The sequence below is a fragment of the Oncorhynchus keta genome, chromosome 24 (assembly GCF_023373465.1).
Source record: "Oncorhynchus keta strain PuntledgeMale-10-30-2019 chromosome 24, Oket_V2, whole genome shotgun sequence".
NCBI classification, from domain to species: domain Eukaryota; kingdom Metazoa; phylum Chordata; class Actinopteri; order Salmoniformes; family Salmonidae; genus Oncorhynchus; species Oncorhynchus keta.
The window spans coordinates 10,753,825-10,770,282 of record NC_068444.1 but is presented as its reverse complement, the minus strand read 5'-3'; the positions used below and the strand labels follow the sequence as shown (position 1 = coordinate 10,770,282).

General features: G+C 45.2%; 1 protein-coding gene across 2 annotated transcripts in view; it reads left to right on the top strand.

The window, feature by feature from the left end:
• LOC118377848 (vinculin-like) overlaps positions 1-15,996 on the top strand; it is a 70,181-nt gene extending 54,185 nt beyond the window's left edge. For both annotated transcript variants that reach the window (XM_052477664.1, XM_052477663.1), the window contains exons 11-22: positions 4,927-5,117; positions 6,366-6,565; positions 7,387-7,515; positions 9,290-9,439; positions 9,535-9,643; positions 9,761-9,939; positions 11,417-11,540; positions 11,838-11,962; positions 12,173-12,358; positions 12,747-12,950; positions 13,621-13,725; positions 13,998-15,996. In XM_052477664.1, coding sequence (XP_052333624.1) covers positions 4,927-5,117; positions 6,366-6,565; positions 7,387-7,515; positions 9,290-9,439; positions 9,535-9,643; positions 9,761-9,939; positions 11,417-11,540; positions 11,838-11,962; positions 12,173-12,358; positions 12,747-12,950; positions 13,621-13,725; positions 13,998-14,144 — 1,849 coding nt within the window. In that variant the 3' untranslated portion in view covers positions 14,145-15,996. The remainder of the gene's footprint in view (positions 1-4,926; positions 5,118-6,365; positions 6,566-7,386; positions 7,516-9,289; positions 9,440-9,534; positions 9,644-9,760; positions 9,940-11,416; positions 11,541-11,837; positions 11,963-12,172; positions 12,359-12,746; positions 12,951-13,620; positions 13,726-13,997) is intronic.
• Positions 15,997-16,458: the final 462 nt, after the last annotated feature.

Below are 16,458 nucleotides of genomic sequence, written 5' to 3'. Positions count from 1 at the left end.
TTTTGACTATCAATTCTCTGATCATTCAAAAGGGTTTCCCCTACCAGCATCCTGCCTAATATCATGGTGAATAGCCTTAGAAGTCCTTTCAAATTGATAGGCCGCTGATAGGCTGGTGATTAAATGCATAAATTATGGAATGTTTTTCCTGTAATGCAGCCAGTGTCTGAATGAATTTGTCATTGTACAGAGGAAGTAGAAGCCTTTTAAGAATTTGACAGTTTTCCAGAATGTAATGGGAACCCGGATAAAATCTGAAAGAGCGATTACATACATCAAATGTAGCCTTTCTGATTTATTTTACAGTGATTCCTCAGTTACTTAATCTTATGACTCCCCATCCCGGATCCGGGATCGTGACTACTGCTCAAGCTCATTACCATAACGCAACGTTAACGATTTCTGAAAATCGCAAATGAAATGAAATAAATATGCCTGTTCTCAAGCTTAGCCTTTTCTTAACCACACTGTCATCTCAGATTTTCAAAATATGCTTTTGAACCATAGAAAATCAATCATTTCTTTAAGTGTTGATGGCTAGCTTAGCATTTAGCGTAGCATTTAGCACGCCAGCATATTCACAAAAACCAGCAAAGGAATCAAATACAATTATTTACCTTTGAAGAACTTCAGATGTTTCAATGAGGAGACTCTCAGTTACATAGCAGATGTCCAGTTTTTCCTGAAAGATTCTTTGTGTAGGACAAATCGCTCCGTTTTGTTACTACACATTTGGCTACCAAACGAACTGAAAATTCAGTCACCTAAACGTCGAACGTTTTTCCGAATTAACTCCATAATATCGACCGAAACATGGCAAACGTTGTTTGAATCAATCCTCAAGGTGTTTTGTCAAATATCTCTTCATTGATATGCCGTTCGTGGAAGCATGGTTTTTCTCAGAATCCCATGGAAAAATACCAGCAGCTGAGTTTTGCGCACCAATTTCCACGCAGGACACCGTGCGGACACTTGGCAAATGTAGTCTCTTATGGTCAATCTTCCAATGATATGCCTGCAAATACGTCACAATGCTCCAGACCCCTTGGGGAAACGATAGAAAGGGTAGGCTCATTCCTGGCGCATTCAAAGCCATATAAGGAGATAATGCAAAACGTAGCTTCAGAAATCCTGTTCATTTCCTGGTTGCAGAAACATCTTGGTTTTGCCTGAAGCTTTTGTTCTAGGGCACTCACAGTGAACATCTTTGCAGTTCTGGAAACGTCAGTGTTTTCTTTCCAAAGCTATCAATTCCATGCATAGTCGAGCATCTTTTCGTGACAAAATATTGCGCTTAAAACGAGCACGTCTTTTTATCCAAAAATGAAATACTGCCCCTAGAGTCTTAAGAGGTTTTAATAAAAGCTTGCCAGTCTGGGCCCAAGCCTGTGTTCCTGGCCTTGACCCAATCATCATCTCTTTTATGAATGACTTCTGATAATTGAGGTGTGTACCAGGCATTAGATCTACCTTTAACCCTCAATTCTATAAAGGGAGCATGACTATCCACAATAGTATTGAAGACATCTACAAAGAGGCGCAAAGCTGAATCGGGTTCAGCGACGGCTAAAATACAATCAAGGTCACTAAAATAAAGATAATGTAAAAAACAAACATGATCACTGAAGTTTTTAAAGTTCCCTTTTGTGATGTCATGAGGCTTAGATTTTTGTATTCTCACATCTCTAACACAAACACCTTGGAAATGGTCACTATTGTCTTAGGAGAAGATGACAGTAGAAACATATCTCTCTGGTGTATTCATTAGAATAAGATCAATCAGAGTTGACTTTGAAGGATCTATAGAGTTGGGCGGTGTAGACTTAGTCACCATCTGGGTTGGGTTTAGATCATTACATCATCATGTCTTTTAGATTGTCTGACTCCTGCATTTCCCAATCATAATTGAGGTTACCCAGGATAATAACTTCTGATTTATGTCAAAGACCACAAACTAGTTAACTCATCGAGTGCATAAAGGTTAGCCAAGGGAGGAAGGTAGAGACCCTTATAACAGTTATAAATACCCCCCAGACAAAGGCTTAAAGATTGTAGCTGGGAAATGGATATCATTTAGGAGACTATATATATATATATTTATTTATTTATTTTTAAATAAAAATGTCCAATCCACCAACCCTTCGCTCTCTACCCTGTCTGTCAGCTCTGAATGGCCACCCCACCACCTCTACCCTGTCTGTCAGCTCTGAATGGCCACCCCACCACCTCTACCCTGTCTGTCAGCTCTGAATGGCCACCCCACCACCTCTACCCTGTCTGTCAGCTCTGAATGGCCACTCCACCACCTCTACCCTGTCTGTCAGCTCTGAATGGCCACTCCACCACCTCTACCCTGTCTGTCAGCTCTGCATGGCCACTCCACCACCTCTACCCTGTCTGTCAGCTCCTAATGGCCACCCCACCACCTCTACCCTGTCTGTCAGCTCTGAATGGCCACTCCACCACCTCTACCCTGTCTGTCAGCTCTGAATGGCCACCCCACCACCTCTACCCTGTCTGTCAGCTCTGAATGGCCTGTACCCTGTCTGTCAGCTCTGAATGGCCACCCCACCACCTCTACCCTGTCTGTCAGCTCTGAATGGCCACCCCACCACCTCTACCCTGTCTGTCAGCTCTGAATGGCCACCCCACCACCTCTACCCTGTCTGTCAGCTCTGAATGGCCACCCCACCACCTCTACCCTGTCTGTCAGCTCTGAATGGCCACCCCACCACCTCTACCCTGTCTGTCAGCTCTGAATGGCCACCCCACCTCTACCCTGTCTGTCAGCTCTGAATGCCACCCCACCACCTCTACCCTGTCTGTCAGCTCTGAATGGCCACCCCACCACCTCTACTCTGTCTGTCAGCTCTGAATGGCCACCCCACCACCTCTACCCTGTCTGTCAGTTCTGAATGGCCACCCCACCACCTCTACCCTGTCTGTCAGTTCTGAATGGCCACCCCACCACCTCTACCCTGTCTGTCAGCTCTGAATGGCCACCCCACCACCCTACCCTGTCTGTCAGCTCTGAATGGCCACCCCACCACCTCTACCCTGTCTGTCAGCTCTGAATGGCCACCCCACCACCTCTACCCTGTCTGTCAGCTCTGAATGGCCACCCCACCACCTCTACCCTGTCTGTCAGCTCTGAATGGCCACCCCACCACCTCTACCCTGTCTGTCAGCTCTGAATGGCCACCCCACCACCTCTACCCTGTCTGTCAGCTCTGAATGGCCACCCCACCACCTCTACCCTGTCTGTCAGCTCTGAATGGCCACCCCACCACCTCTACCCTGTCTGTCAGCTCTGAATGGCCACCCCACCACCTCTACCCTGTCTGTCAGCTCTGAATGGCCACCCCACCACCTCTACCCTGTCTGTCAGCTCTGAATGGCCACCCCACCACCTCTACCCTGTCTGTCAGCTCTGAATGGCCACCCCACCACCTCTACCCTGTCTGTCAGCTCTGAATGGCCACCCCACCACCTCTACCCTGTCTGTCAGCTCTGAACACATTATAATCCTCCATATTATTAGAGTTCTAAATGTCCCCAGAGATCCAAGTTTCAGTCAATCCCAGAATGTCCGGATTCGTCTGCATAGCCCAGATCTTAATGGAACCCAGTTTAGGAAGAAAGTTCCTCATATTCAGATGCATCAATCCAAGTCCTTTACGATTTTTAAAGTCACATAGAAACTTCAAGCTATGTTCAATAGGGCGGTTGAAGAACCTGTCTGATGGTTGATATGGATGTAGTTAGTATGGCCATAAGATTGCACAGAACTGCACCATTTGATCTATCCCTAATAGTAAAAGAGGAAGGAGTAGAAACGTGAATTACTTTTCTTGTGGCGGCAGCCAATGTCAATATGAGTGACTCTCACATTAACCAATGATGAAATGTTATAAACTGACTTGCATGGCCTTTGGTTGCTGATGTGCAACAGCCCAAGCCCTCTATGTGATATGAAAACCGAGGGGGTATTAAAGTTTATGAAATTCACATTTGAACTAATAGTACTGGTTGAGCAGACCACAGTGGGCTTCTCTTCTGAGCTAACAATAGCAGATCTAAGAGTGGAGTTCAAACTAATAGGTACAAAGATTACAACTGACAACACTCCCTGGCAGAATGGACAACTATACGACAAGACAATACAGCTTAAAAAGGATCGTACGTATTACCTGAGCGCGGGGGCTTTGTCTGTCTGAGTCAATATCTTAATGTTTAATGAAGAATGTTGTAAACACTCAAGTTAAATATTGAGTTCTGCAGGGTTGGGTCCTTGGGCCAATATTGTGCTTTCTGTCTGCCATCTGTAGGCCATGTAATTCCTTAGAGCAGCTTTTCAGCAGGGACCCCCAAATCTAATGACAACCTTAAAATCAGTACATTTTAGATAAAACATTTTTTTAAAGAATCTAATAAATACAATTTTATATTTAAAATTACCTTTCTGAAAAACGTTTGTATATTGGTCCCATAAAATAATCTGTACTCCTAATTTTTTTATTTTATTATTTTTGTCAATTTTGCATTTTCCCTTAGTGGGGTCACGACCCGACTTTGAATGCCACTGCCTTAGAGATTAAGTGAATGTTATCACATCGTTTTCTTGCTGACCAACACCTACATGCATCATTCTATTAAATGTAGCTTTCCCTAGAATAACTAGCTATGATGCTTTAGAGAGAAACTATGGACATTTCATTTAGCTTTCCCTAGTATAACTAGCTTTGATGCTTTAGAGAGAAACTATGGACATTTCATTTAGCTTTCCCTAGAATAACTACCTATGATGCTTTAGAGAGAAACTATGGACATTTCATTTAGCTTTCCCTAGTATAACTAGCTTTGATGCTTTAGAGAGAGACTATGGACTTTTCATATCCAGTATGTCATTATTGTCTCCCATCACAGGGGTAAAGGTGATACTCCGGAGGCCAGGGCATTGGCGAAGCAGATAGCCACAGCCCTACAGAACCTGCAGTCTAAGACCAGCAAGGCTGTTGCCAACAGCAGGCCTGCCAAGGCTGCTGTCCACCTGGAGGGGAAGATTGAGCAGGCCCAGAGCTGGATGGAGAACCCCACCATGGATGACGGGGGAGTGGGTGAGACTGAATGTCCTCTTCTCTTTCTCATTCTTTCCTTAACCTTCATCTCTTTCTCTAACTCCCTCCCTCTTGCTTTCTTCCCCTCCATCTCTCTCTCTCTTTCCCCCTCTACAGTGAACATCAGTCCAGACTCTGTGTACATGTCTGCTGTGTTGTTTTTCTCTGTGCGGTACATTCCTATGCTCTCTCCCAACCTCATTATCTCCTTGGCTTGTCGGCTCGGAAGCCTGGATATTCTCATCTGTTGTTAACACTTAGACTCTGGGCTGTATTACATAACCTCCTGGAGAATGTTCAGAGTAAACTTAATCACAACTATATAGAATAACATACAACAATTAAGCAATAAGGCCCGAGGGGGTGTGGTATATGGCCAATATATCACTGCTAAGGGCTGTTAGGCACGACGCAACGAGGTGCCTTATTACTATTATAAACTGGTTACCAAAATAATTAGAGCAGTAAAAATACATGTTTTGTCATACCCGTGGTATGCGGTCAGATATACCATGTATTTCAGCTAGTCAGCATTCAGGGCTCGAACCACCCAGTTTATGATATAGTGTCATAGAGCCACGCGGAGTGCCATAGAGCCACGCGGAGTGCCATAGAGCCACGCGGAGTGCCATAGAGCCACGCGGAGTGCCATAGAGCCACGCGGAGTGCCATAGAGCCACGCGGAGTGCCATAGAGCCACGCGGAGTGCCATAGAGCCACGCGGAGTGCCATAGAGCCACGCGGAGTGCCATAGAGCCACGCGGAGTGCCATAGAGCCACGCGGAGTGCCATAGAGCCACGCGGAGTGCCATAGAGCCACGCGGAGTGCCATAGAGCCACGCGGAGTGCCACAGAGCCACGCGGAGTGCCACAGAGCCACGCGGAGTGCCACAGAGCCACGCGGAGTGCCACAGAGCCACGCGGAGTGCCACAGAGCCACGCGGAGTGCCACAGAGCCACGCGGAGTGCCACAGAGCCACGCGGAGTGCCACAGAGCCACGCGGAGTGCCACAGAGCCACGCGGAGTGCCACAGAGCCACGCGGAGTGCCACAGAGCCACGCGGAGTGCCATAGAGCCACTCCATAGGGCGATGCGGAGTGAAGGATGTGTGGGTGGTCCTACTACTGACTTAACCCTCTGGCCCAAATCGGTAGAGACCCACCTATGATCCAAAGCCTTGTTTTCTGTGTGCTGGTGTGTCTATTCTGTGTATGTTTCTGCGAGTGTCTGACTGTGTCTCTCCCTAGGCCAGGCAGCTATCCGGGGGCTGGTGGCGGAGGGCCGTCGTCTGGCTAACGCTCTGCCAGGTCCCTACAGACAGGAGCTGGTAGGGAAGTGTGAGCAGGTGGAACAGCTGATGGCCCAGCTAGCCGACCTGGCCGCCAGGGGTGATGGGGAGTCCCCGCAGGCGCGTGCCGTGGCTCAACATCTCCAGGAGAGCCTGAAAGTAAGACTGCTCACATTCACTCTCACCTACCGTCGCTTCCAAGTCATTATCCACACTAGTCCAGGCTGTATCACATCCGGCCAAGTCATTATCCACACTAGTCCAGGCTGTATCACATCCGGCCAAGTCATTATCCACACTAGTCCAGGCTGTATCACATCCGGCCAAGTCATTATCCACACTAGTCCAGGCTATATCACATCCGGCCAAGTCATTAGCCACACTAGTCCGGGCTGAGGGTTGGGATGGGATGAGCTGAGGGAAGCTGAGGGTAGGGATGGGCTGAGGGAAGCTGAGGGTTGGGATGGGCTGAGGGAAGCTGAGGGTTGGGATGGGCTGAGGGAAGCTGAGGGTTGGGATGGGCTGAGGGAAGCTGAGGGTTGGGATGGGCTGAGGGAAGCTGAGGGTTGGGATGGGCTGAGGGAAGCTCCCCTGCTGTCTGGAGCTCACTCTGACACAGGAAATGGTGAAATGCTCCCCCTGCTGTCTGGAGCTCACTCTGACACAGGCATGGTGAAATGCTCCCCCTGCTGGCTGGAGACAACAGCTTCAGTCTAATGCTCTCAAGCCACTATAACTATGATACCTTAAAGTAGCCCAATACAATGTGTTTAAAAGTTATTCATGAAGAGAGAAAGAGACTTTAAAATCAATGGTTCAACAATAGCTTGTAGAACTGCACCAGTTTTTCATTGATTTGAGGTAAGCCACTTGTTAAAAGAGACCATGAGAGTTTATCGTTAATGGGTAATATTTCTAAAGCTGGTCTTTTGCTAACTAACTCGTGTGTGTGTGTGTGTGTGTGTGTGTGGTCTTCTCAGAACCTCAAAGGAACGATGCAGGAAGCGATGACACAGGAGGTGTCCGACATCTTTAGCGACACGACCACTCCCATCAAACTGCTGGCTGTGGCCGCCACCGCCCCACCCAACGCCCCCAACAGGGACCAGGTGAGTGATATCTCCCTCTCTTTCTGCTTCTCTCTGTCTATCTCCCTGCCTCCATCATGGCTCATTCGTTACCTTCTACCTATTTAGTTTATTTTATTTTTACAGGGACAGTGCACATTAATCAACGTTTGAGTAAAAGTGCCGGTTTTAGCCATCCAGCTAATTTTCAACCGCAGTCCCTGGGCAGGTTATTAAAAACAATTACAATATAGACAATTGCACCATAGAACAAGCAAAACATAGCAACATAGGACAAGCAAGACGTAGCATACAGACAGAGCAACATAGGACGACAAGCAAGACGTAGGACGACAAGCAAGACGTAGCATACAGACAGAGCAACATAGGACGACAAGCAAGACGTAGCATACAGACAGAGCAACATAGGACAAGCAAGACGTAGCATACAGACAGAGCAACATAGGACAAGCAAGACGTAGCATACAGACAGAGCAACATAGGACAAGCAAGACGTAGCATACAGACAGAGCAACATAGGACAAGCAAGACGTAGCATACAGACAGAGCAACATAGGACAAGCAAGACGTAGCATACAGACAGAGCAACATAGGACAAGCAAGACGTAGCATACAGACAGAGCAACATAGGACAAGCAAGACGTAGCATACAGACAGAGCAACATAGGACAAGCAAGACGTAGCATACAGACAGAGCAACATAGGACAAGCAAGACGTAGCATACAGACAGAGCAACATAGGACAAGCAAGGCGTAGCATACAGACAGAGCAACATAGGACAAGCAAGACGTAGCATACAGACAGAGCAACATAGGACAAGCAAGACGTAGCATACAGACAGAGCAACATAGGACAAGCAAGACGTAGCATACAGACTGAGCAACATAGGACAAGCAAGACGTAGCATACAGACTGAGCAACATAGGACAAGCAAGACGTAGCATACAGACAGAGCAACATAGGACAAGCAAGACGTAGCATACAGACAGAGCAACATAGGACAAGCAAGACGTAGCATACAGACAGAGCAACATAGGACGACAAGCAAGACGTAGGACGACAAGCAAGACGTAGGACAAGCAAGACGTAGCATACAGACAGAGCAACGTAGGACGACAAGCAAGACGTAGCATACAGACAGAGCAACGTAGGACGACAAGCAAGACAAAATTCATAAAAGCAACAGTGTTTCCACACCTCACAAGCTACAGACAACATGAGCAGAGAGGTGTATATAGACCTATATATTACATCATAGAATGTGATTATATTCTGGGACATAAGGTGTCTCTAGATAAGTCTCTGGCTTTGACTATCCTGACCAATTTGGCAGATTCATATCATCATACATTAAGCTCAAAAAAATAACATATGGATTACTCATTGATTAGTTTCCAATCATTTATGTGGTACTTGTCAATCAATAATATTTAGACTACATTTCCTGAGAGAAATGTTACTATAAGTAATCGTGTAAGATAATAAAAAAATAAAAAAACAGTTTGGACCATCTACACAATTGGTCTATATTATATTAAAGGTGTATTTTGGCCATTTATCTACTTCCCCAGAGTCAGAGGATCTTGTGATCTTTACTGATCTTTACTGTATTTATGTCTCTGTGTCCAGTATGAATGAAGTTAAGAGGTAGTTTTGTCGGCCAAGCTAAATAGCGTTAGCACAATGACTGGTAGTCTATGGGTATCTGCTAGCAATGCTACTCTGGTAAAGTAGATACTCCCGAAGTATCCTTTTAAGTTTGTATCATTCCGTGATATGTAACTGTTATATTAGGTGTTTGATGAGAGGGCGGCCAACTTTGAAAACCACGCCAACAAGCTGGCTGCCACGGCAGAGAAGGCTGCCGCTGTAGGAGCCGCTAACAAGAGCACTGTGGAGGGGATCCAAGCTGCCGTCAAATCTACAAGAGATATTACACCACAGGTGAGTGAGGGCGTGAGAGTGAGTATCCCAAAGTGTCAATTGGTCAGGAGGATGATGGAATGATGTCCCCAACTCACGGGAACGTTCTGTTCTAGGTGGTCTCTGCTGCCCGTATCCTCCTGAGAAACCCAGGCAACCAGGCTGCGTTGGAGCACTTTGAGACCATGAACAACCAGTGGATTGACAACGTGGAGAAAATGACAGGTAGTGTCAGACCATCTATCATTTTATTATATATCACGATGAAGTGGGCGTTGTGTGAACATGTAAATGTGTTCACTTCCTTATAAGCACTAAGAATGATGTCTCCTCTGTCTCTAGGTTTGGTGGACGAGGCTATAGACACCAAGTCTCTGTTGGATGCCTCTGAGGAGGCCATTAAGAAAGACTTGGAGAAATGTCGCGCTGCCATGGCTAACCACCAGCCCCAGATGTTAGTGGTAGGGGCCACCAGCATCGCCCGTCGGGCCAACCGGATCCTCCTGGTAGCCAAACGGGAGGTAAAGATATGTTTTATTTACACATGTATTTTTATAAAGCCCTTTTTACATCAGCAGTTGTCACAAAGAGCTTTACAGATACCCAGTCTGAAACCACAGAGCTTTACAGATACCCAGTCTGAAACCACAGAGCTTTACAGATACCCAGTCTGAAACCACAGAGCTTTACAGATACCCAGTCTGAAACCACAGAGCTTTACAGATACCCAGTCTGAAACCACAGAGCTTTACAGATACCCAGTCTGAAACCACAGAGCTTTACAGATACCCAGTCTGAAACCACAGAGCTTTACAGATACCCAGTCTGAAACCACAGAGCTTTACAGATACCCAGTCTGAAACCACAGAGCTTTACAGATACCCAGTCTGAAACCACAGAGCTTTACAGATACCCAGTCTGAAACCACAAAGAGCTTTACAGATACCCAGTCTGAAACCACAGAGCTTTACAGATACCCAGTCTGAAACCACAGAGCTTTACAGATACCCAGTCTGAAACCACAGAGCTTTACAGATACCCAGTCTGAAACCACAGAGCTTTACAGATACCCAGTCTGAAACCACAGAGCTTTACAGATTCCCAGTCTGAAACCACAGAGCTTTACAGATACCCAGTCTGAAACCACAGAGCTTTACAGATACCCAGTCTGAAACCACAGAGCTTTACAGATACCCAGCCTGAAACCACAAAGAGCTTTACAGATACCCAGTCTGAAACCACAGAGCTTTACAGATACCCAGTCTGAAACCACAGAGCTTTACAGATACCCAGTCTGAAACCACAGAGCTTTACAGATACCCAGCCTGAAACCACAAAGAGCTTTACAGATACCCAGCCTGAAACCACAAAGAGCTTTACAGATACCCAGCCTGAAACCACAAAGAGCTTTACACATACCCAGTCTGAAACCACAAAGAGCTTTACAGATACCCAGTCTGAAACCACAGAGCTTTACAGATACCCAGTCTGAAACCACAAAGAGCTTTACAGATACCCAGCCTGAAACCACAAAGAGCTTTACAGATACCCAGCCTGAAACCACAAAGAGCTTTACAGATACCCAGCCTGAAACCACAAAGAGCTTTACAGATACCCAGCCTGAAACCACAAAGAGCTTTACACATACCCAGCCTGAAACCACAAAGAGCTTTACACATACCCAGTCTGAAACCACAAAGAGCTTTACACATACCCAGTCTGAAACCACAGAGCTTTACACATACCCAGTCTGAAACCACAGAGCTTTACACATACCCAGTCTGAAACCACAGAGCTTTACACATACCCAGTCTGAAACCACAGAGCTTTACACATACCCAGTCTGAAACCACAAAGAGCAAGGAATGCAGTGGCAGAAGCATACAGACACGTGTGCCATGATGGCGCCTTTTTAGCAGTTTACAATACTGACAACTGAATTACAAAGAACTAGTACATGATTTAAAGAGGGAAACATTAATAGCATCGTCTCCGCAGGTGGAGAACTCTGAGGATCCTAGATTCAGGGAGATAGTGAAGGCTGCGTCCGATGAGCTGAGCCGGACCATATCTCCCATGGTGATGAACGCCAAGGCTGTGGCTGGGAACATCACCGATCCAAGTACGTTTCAAGGCAGTTTCCCTACATTTAGGATATGTTTGATCGTTATACTGTGTACTCTGCTATATTAGCTATCCATCTATAACTATCTAGCATGACGTAATACAAAATATGAAGCCTCATTCTGTCAATTTTGTGAATCTTTGATAGTCCAAAGTTAAGTTCAGTCAATGGTGTTATGGTGTAGGGGTCTGTGAATGTTTTACTGCTGCTACACCAGCAGCTTTTGGGGCCTTTGTCTAGTCTCCTATTTATAAGGCCTAACGATCTATCTGATTCTTCCTCTGTGGTGTCCAGGTCTGCAGAAGGGCTTCCTGGATTCAGGCCATAGGATCCTGGGGGCCGTTGCCAAGGTGAGAGATGCGTTCCAGCCACAGGAACCAGACTTCCCCCCACCACCACCTGATCTGGACCAGCTGCACGTAAGTCAATCAATCAAAAATAAATTATACAACTTTTTTCAGCAGTTGTTACAAAAAGCTTTTACAGTCCTAGACTGTCAACACCAGGGTTTTGTTCAGTGGGGTAACAATGTGGTTTCAGAACGTTCTGATATATTTAGTTTTTTTTTTTTTTTTAGAACAGAAATGATCTTCCACAGAGAATTAACACTTCTGTCTGCAACATGCCAGGTCAGCGACGAGCCCGCCCCACCAAAACCACCTCTCCCCGAGGGTGAGGTTCCTCCCCCCAGACCCCCTCCCCCAGAGGAGAAGGACGAGGACTTCCCAGAGCAAGAGGTGGGAGAGATGGTGAGCGAGCCCATGATGATGGCCGCCAGACAGCTCCACGAGGAAGCCCGCAAGTGGTCCAGCAAGGTGAGATAGAAGCACTTACACGTTCAGGTTTAATGTCAAGTATAGTTTATTGCCAGTACAGAACATAGCAATTTCTCTGCGACCAGAAAGCAACAGTAGAGCCGCTCAGAGTTGCCATTATTCAGTGCCATCAAGGAAATGTGACATGTAACATACTGTGTTGTAGCATACTGTGTTGTAGCGTACTGTGTTGTAGCGTACTGTGTTGTAGCGTACTGTGTTGTAGCGTACTGTGTTGTAGCGTACTGTGTTGTAGCGTACTGTGTTGTAGCGTACTGTGTTGTAGCGTACTGTGTTGTAGCGTACTGTGTTGTAGCGTACTGTGTTGTAGCATACTGTGTTGTCAGATGTCCAATTTCATGCTTTTCTTGATTGTGATCTCTTTCAGGGTAACGACATCATCGGTGCAGCCAAGAGAATGGCCCTGCTCATGGCTGAGATGTCCCGTCTGGTGCGCGGTGCCGGCGGGAACAAGCGTGCCCTCATTCAGTGTGCCAAAGACATCGCAAAAGCCTCAGACGAGGTCACAAAGTTGGCCAAGGAGGTGGCCAAGCAGTGCACAGACAAACGCATCCGGACCAACCTGCTCCAGGTCAGTGGACTGGCTGATCCCTGGTCATGTCTTCTTAAAAAAAAATACAACTATGATGTCTCCGATGCAATACATGTGGTTTTATCTGGTCCAGTCTTCTGCCAAATCCCTCCTTGTTTCCTCAATTCCTCTCGAAACTCATTGGAGGAGGCTGGTCCAAGGGAGGGACCTAAGGATCTTCTCCTCCAATGCAGTTTGAGAAGAACTGAGCAAGCCAGGAGGGAGGAAGCAAGGATTTGACAACCGCTAGAAACATTTTCAGACTGCTTTCGTCAGGGTTTTCTTGTGCAGCGTCTGCTCTGGCATGTTCAGAGACCACACAAAAGACAACCTTATATTCATGTAGGAGTGGTAGGACTACAGCTAGAATTTCGAATTTCCTACATGTCCTTGTGATTTGAATTAGGGTCGATCGTTTGAATTAGGGTCGATCGTTTGAATTAGGGTCGATCGTGTGAATTAGGGTCGATCGTGTGAATTAGGGTCGATCGTGTGAATTAGGGTCGATCGTGTGAATTAGGGTCGATCGTGTGAATTAGGGTCGATCGTTTGAATTAGGGTCGATCGTCTGAATTAGGGTCGGTCGTTTGAATGAAATGGATCTTGTTGAGACCTGTGTAAAATGCACTTTAAATCAACTTGAACTTGGAGGAACTTCTCTGTGTTCCAGGTGTGTGAGCGCATCCCTACCATCAGCACACAGCTGAAGATCCTCTCCACAGTCAAGGCCACCATGTTGGGTCGTACCAACATCAGCGAGGAGGAGTCCGAGCAGGTCAGTACACTTGGACATCACTGGATAACACTCATCAACCGAAGTTACCTTTTTGCTTTGTAATTACGTCGTAATGAGGTTGAGTGGTTTCTGTTATTAAACAAGTGGAATAAGGAACAGTCCCTATTCCACTTGTTTAATAACGGGGGAAAAACACAACTTGAAAAGCAAATGCTCGAGTAGTAATTAACAGTAATGTTACTAGTGTAGTACAGTTTTATACTAGAACAGCTTAATGATCAATTTGACCATTTTTCTTCCTCCTCTCCCAGGCCACAGAGATGTTGGTTCACAATGCCCAGAACCTGATGCAGTCTGTGAAGGAGACGGTTAGAGAGGCCGAGGCTGCCTCCATCAAGATCCGGACGGATGCCGGTTTCACCCTGCACTGGATCCGAAAGACCCCCTGGTACCAGTAAGAAGAGACGGGCCCGACTGTTGGTTAAATTTTGCGTTCCGCAAATGCCACTCTATTCCCTATGTAGTGCACTACTTCTGACCAGGATCTGTACGTCTCTGGCTAAAAGGTGGTGCAGTAATACTGTGTGAGGAATGTGGTGCCATTGGGGACACAGTTATTCTGTTCCTCTGCCCAAAGCCCAGCCTGGTCAGAAGAAGACAACAGCCAGACTCTCTGAGCAGTAGATTTGATGAACACATACATACTAATTCCAAGCTACAATGAATGAAAACGGCCGCTTTTTAAAAAGCCCAGCCTGGTTAGGGTGAAAACCTTGAGTTAATACTGAAAACACTATTTATCAGTCGGTGTCAATCCCATACTTGTCTGTAAACAGTGACCGTTTTGTTCAAAAATAAAGTAGGGGACTATCCAATGCAACTATAACATGATTCAGAATGATTCTTACTTGCAATTTTCTTTTCTAATTGTATGTATAAAAAAAAAAAAAAAAAAATATATATATATATATATATATAAAAATAAAAAAAAGAAATGAAATGTGTTTTAAGATCTTATGAGAAATCCCAGGTATATATATTTTGGATTAGAGGTTTCTTTTCGTATAGAGTAAGGTTAAAGGTGTACTAGTCTCAGTTATACATACAATGGTGAGAAAAGGGCCTTGAAGTTAAAATTAGAATATTAAGATGTTTTTCCTTGGAAGGCCTTTTTATATATATATATATATATCTTTATACTGGTTCTTAATTTCACTATCTGCCACGTGTAGTCGTTCACCTTCGCTAGGACAAAGCACATCTGCTCCAACTCAATGGGAGTTCAATGATATCATTAAAATCTGTTCTACACAAATATAATCGACTATTCAGTGGTATTACACTATGTTATAGAAACTTTAAAAAAGAAACACTGTTCCTTGTTCTACATTTTTATTAAATGGTGTGGTGGTTTTTGGTAGCTTTTTTTTTCTTCAGTACTGCCAAAGAGTTTATTCTAGCCTGGTCCCAGATCTGTTTGTGGTCTTTGCATCTACTTCATTGTGCCATGACAATGAGTGACAGGGAGTCGGTGTGATAGCACTAAACAGCCTGGCACTCATGCTAGGTTTGTTCCACCATTAACTTTTTCTGTCTTGGGGTTTTGTTATATCTGCAATATTGGAAAACATAATGATGAGCTCTTCAGACACATTGGGTAGAGACTGCCTTATTCACTTAGAACACAAATATCTGTTAAGATACTGGCATTCAGCTCTATACGTTTCTGGCTTGATTGTTTTTGCTCACATTGTTGCATTGAGATTACATGTAGGCCTTAGGTCTGGTGCTCTCTTCTTTGTACTTCTCAGTGAAACTATAGCAAGCCAGTCTCCATGTTTGTGCCTGACTAGAGGCCAGCTATAGTGTAATGTTTAAACTGTGTCTTGACCTAATTTGGTGAAGGATTAATGAATGATGCATCAAATGCTTTGAAGATAAAGAGTCTGGAGTGATAGTCTGGGGGGGATAGAGAGTCTGGGTCTGGAGGATGAAGAGGGAACATATTTAACAAAAATTCAAGTGTTTTATTTTGAGGGGGGGGGGGGTTCTAGGACTAGGCTTAATCCAGGAGAGCACCACTGTGTGTAAGTTTAATACGTCACGTGAAACTGGTGATGAGATATCAGCCTTCTCTTCCTCTCGTATCTTCAAGCTACACTAAACATTACACAGCTGGTACAAAACGGTTGCCGTTTTGAAATGTTTTCTCTTGTGTCTGAATAATCCCAGAGCAGTTTGAATGTGTACGATTGAGACCCTACAAAACCATCTGATGTGCCCTGTAATAAAAAGACTGATTGCAATAAATGTTGGTTTTTTTTTTTCGTTTACAGAAAATTGTTTTACGTTTACTACGAAGTAGATACTACTCAAGGCATCAGCCTTTTGTTCAGAAACATTTTTGTGATATAAGATGGGTACAGCCTAAAGGCAAGGATCACGTTTCATTCAGTTTCTAAGATTTAAAAAGTTATTGTATTTATTTAACCTTTTATTAAACTAGGAAAGTCAGTTAAGAACTAATTCTTAATTTAAAATGGCGGCCTATCCCGGGCGACGCTGGACCAATTGTGCGCCGCCCTATGGGACTCCTGATCTCCGCCCGATACAACCCGGGATCGAACCAGGGTCTGTAGTGGCGCCTCTAGCCTTAGACCGCAGCGCCACTCGAGAGCCTTCAAATTATACAAGAATCAAGTCCTGCTGCTTTTGGTTCACATTATTTTGTAATAAAGCATTTAATAAGAATGAACTGCAAATCTTCTTATA